This window comes from Miscanthus floridulus, chromosome 17, assembly GCF_019320115.1.
Source record: "Miscanthus floridulus cultivar M001 chromosome 17, ASM1932011v1, whole genome shotgun sequence".
Lineage (NCBI taxonomy): Eukaryota > Viridiplantae > Streptophyta > Magnoliopsida > Poales > Poaceae > Miscanthus > Miscanthus floridulus.
Genome location: NC_089596.1, coordinates 92,009,585 through 92,013,537, shown reverse-complemented (window position 1 = coordinate 92,013,537; position 3,953 = coordinate 92,009,585). Strand labels below are relative to the sequence as shown.

Here is a 3,953-nt window from a genome sequence, read left to right as displayed (position 1 = left end):
CATAAATAGTACATATGGTTGTGTAGTAGGACGAATGTTAATGTAAATAGTTACATTCAATTCAAACCTTTTCTTCCATTCTTGTGTGCCCATGCTGCATCATTTATTGACATATGCCCATTGTCGTCAATGCCAAAAAGTTGAAAAACTTGGTTAAATTTATGTGCCATTTACTTCTTGAATTGCCATCATCTCCTACTTTGACCAATTCAGCAGTTAATAAAAACCTATATATTTTAGTCAATTTGTGCAATTCCTTTTAGTTAGGTATCCTAATTTTGTTGGTAAGCACCATATACCTCCTGAAGTTCTGAAATGCCATCTTCAAACACGAGTTTCTAACATCTGCTCTTTAATTTCCTTGTAATCATTATCCCCATTATCATTTTTAAATTCATGCCAGGGCAAGAAATAGAGACAAAGTATGTATTTTCCTATAAACTCAGTAGTTGCATAACTCTTGTGTGTGAGTTTTCCTTTTTCCACATTCCCACATGTCACACTCACACCATTTTTTTAAAAGATCCGGCTGAGCCAACTTATATTAATAAGAAGGGGACAAATTTATGCACCAGAGGCATAGTACAACTAGAAAAACCTTATTCAACAAGGATTACCGGATAAGTTGTGAAGCCTAAGGGATAACTCGCAATTGGAGAGACAACAGGAAAAAATGAAACAAGAGAAAAATATCTACATTCCTATAACTCCTATTCATCTCCATCTTCGGCTCCAGCTAGCATGGTGTAGTTGCTCCTTCTATCCTAGAAGCACTCACACCATAAGGTAATTCTTTGACGGAACACCCTATACCTACACAATCATATAGGAGTACTCCCTCGATCCCAGAAAACAATGCATTTCTAGCATAGTGCTTGGTAAAACCATCTTAAGTTCGACCCAATTTTATATAAAGGGCAACAATATTTATCATACTGATTACAAAAGAATCATTAGATCCGGCATGAAATATATTTTTATATACCATACATATTTGAAATCGTAAATGATACTAATTTCTATTCCCTCCATTCTAAATTGCAAGTCGTTTTGGCTTTTCTAGATTCATAAGTTTTATTATGTGTCTAGACATAGTGTATATCTTGATGCACAACAAAAGCTATGCACCTAGAAAAACCAAAAATGAGTACAATTATTCCGGTTGTAGCAATTGTACATTTCTTGATATTTCCTCAACCGAATTAACTCCGCTGACCCATGCTCCTCTCATTTTTTTCATTCAGTTTTGGTTCCACATTACCAAATTGAAGCAGCAAGTGTACTAGCAGCCTCAATATGTCGATAGCCCCTCTGGTCACAGGCAGGGGCGGATTCAGTACAAATTCTGAGTATTCCTATGAATACCCAACAATTTAGACAAAACATTAGGTGTGTATATATTATATTAGGTGTAAATGTGTATACGTTAGTTGTGCTTCGTTTTTCTTATTTTCTTGTCATCTGTTTATTTATTATAAAAAAAACGCATCCTCCAGCCTCCTCCCACCACACTCCACCATCAAACCTTTCCTTAGGCCCATCAAAATTGCCATTCGCCAACAGGCCCACGAGAATAATCTTCTTCACCGAGACTCTCATCACACATGGTGGTATTGGTGCCGTCAGTCCTCACTCCTCACGCGCTCCTAATCTTGTCATCTCTTCCGCAATCCCCATGGGAACACTAGGACGACTGCTAGACACACCGACATGCACACAGGCGTTAGTGGCGTCATGATAATATCCAACCATTGGTATACGACTTTGTTCTGTGACAACCCTGAAATCCTAAATCCATCACCTAGTCACAGGCAAGGGGCGGAGCTATGTGCACTTACCGGGGTCAGCCAAGCCCTATAAGAGCTCGTTTGGTTTAGCTCGAACGAGGCCCGAGCGATTCCGTTTTGATGAAGCTTATATAAATTTGATAACCAATCTAGCCAGGAATCTTTTCAGGGAGTCATTCAATCCCTTGCAACCAGACATGCCCTAAATTTTAGCAAATCCTATACAGATTCATTGTTTGCAAGTAGATTTTGTGTGTTGATCAGTGAAGTTCACCCCGATGGCTTTGATGCCTGGCTTCACCCCTGGTCACGGGGGTTTGTAAGAAATTAAATCCACTCTCGATTCTTTATTCAAACTTTTGATGTTGGACTCAATCTGCCACAAAATTGAAGTTGATTAATCGATGTATCACCAATCAAGAACTCTTAGATTTTGATTTGAGATGGAAAACTGAATCTGCTAAAGGAAATTAATTTGCAGGAATTAGGGCCCGTTTGGAACACGGGAAAACTTTCCTGTTTCTGTGTTTTTCCTATGAAATTAAACTGATTCATGTGAAATTCCTGCGCGATTCATGTGAAATTCCTGCGTTCCAAACGGGCCCTAAGGTTATTATGCTATATATGAAGGGAAAGGCTTTTCATATCCTGGCCAACAAGCCAGTACATCACCTGGGTACAAGGACTCAAGAAAGAAGTCCTACGGCAAGACTAACTGTGATGTCCTGACCACCAGTCTTTTATTACAAGGAAGAAAATATGGGGATAAAAACGATGCGAAACCTAGGAAATATGTTGTTGTTGACTGCTGCTTATTTGTCTCATGACACCGCTGGGGCGCTGGGGTCCCAAACTGTTTATTCTCTTTTGTTAACTATAGTTGAGTGAGATGAGGCGAGCTCATCAGGCCGGCGGCAGCTGCAGCCGGAGGCCGCTCGACCCGGTCTGGTCGCCGCACGGCTGCTGCCTGACGAGTGGCACCGGCTCGAAACCGAGCGTGAGCTCCAGCCCGACCTTCTCTTCCTCCTGATCCGCTACCAGCACCTGGTTGCCGAGTGGCGGCTCGGCCTCGGCTTGGATCACGTGGGAGGCCGCCGCCTCCACGTCGGTGTTCTCCTTCGATCCCTTTCCCTTCAGGTGGTGGTCGTGGCTGCCCGCAAACTCCTCATCGCGGCCGCCGTCGTGCTCAAGCAGCTCCATGACCATCGGCACCGGTTCCAGTTCCTCCGCCTCTTGTTGTTGCCCTTGCCCCAAAGGAGGGCTGGGCGACGCGCGCACGTTCTTGGTGGCCTTGCCCTTGCCCTTGCCCTTGAGGAGCTTCGCCTTGGAAGCGTAGGAAGGAGAACCCTTACCGCGCTTCAACCCCGTGCGGCCGGCGCGAGCGAAGCGGAGGAGGTCGGCCGCGACGGCGGCGTCGGAATTCTTGGCGAAGTGGCGGATGTCGTAGGCAGCCGACGACGACGCGCCTGGCCTGGCGCCGAGCGGCGGCGGCGGGGCCGCGGCTGCCTCGGACGACGCGGCGTCGACCTGCACGACGTCGACCGGTACCCCGAGTTCCCCCTTGAACACGGCCTCGACGGCGTCGACGCACTTCGGCCACTGGCCCGACCAGAGCAGGCCGACGGCGCCGTACACCGGGTTGACGATGCGGCCGCACGCCTCGTAAAGCAGGGAGCGGAAGACCGCCTGGCCGCCGGCGTCGTCGGGCGCGGCGGCGATCAGGTTGAGCAGCCCCGCCCGGCCGTAGAACTTGGCGAGGAAGACGGTGGCGTTGCCCTGCGCCTCGGGGTTCTTGTTCTTGATCCACTGCAGGCAGGGGCGGATGGTGCAGTCGTCGCTGCAGCCCTTGCGCAGGGCGCGGCAGCCGTTGCAGCTGCTGACCATCCGCATCTTCGCCGCCCCTCCGGCGGTGGAGGTGGATCCACTCATCGGGAGCATGCTTCTTGCCGAGTTTGCTATCCTATACGAACCCGGCCGCGCGGCCCACGTTGTTGGAGAGGGGGAGGGCGTGTGTGGGCGGTTTTATAAGCGGAGACCGCAGGGCGGTGGGCTGCTGGCTGCGCAGGGCGCCAGTGGTTTTGCTGGGGTGGGGGGAGGCGGATTCGGCGTCCGAGGAAATGGATTCCACTGCAGTAATAGCGAGGCAACTGGAGATGGCCGAGAGGA

At 48.5% G+C, this 3,953-nt stretch overlaps 1 protein-coding gene across 1 annotated transcript; it reads right to left on the bottom strand.

The window, feature by feature from the left end:
- Positions 1–2,690: 2,690 nt before the first annotated feature.
- LOC136515975 (LOB domain-containing protein 41-like) lies at positions 2,691–3,725 on the bottom strand. Its single transcript, XM_066509409.1, has one exon. The coding sequence runs from the start codon at positions 3,723–3,725 to the stop codon at positions 2,691–2,693; it is 1,035 nt and encodes a 344-aa protein (XP_066365506.1).
- Positions 3,726–3,953: the final 228 nt, after the last annotated feature.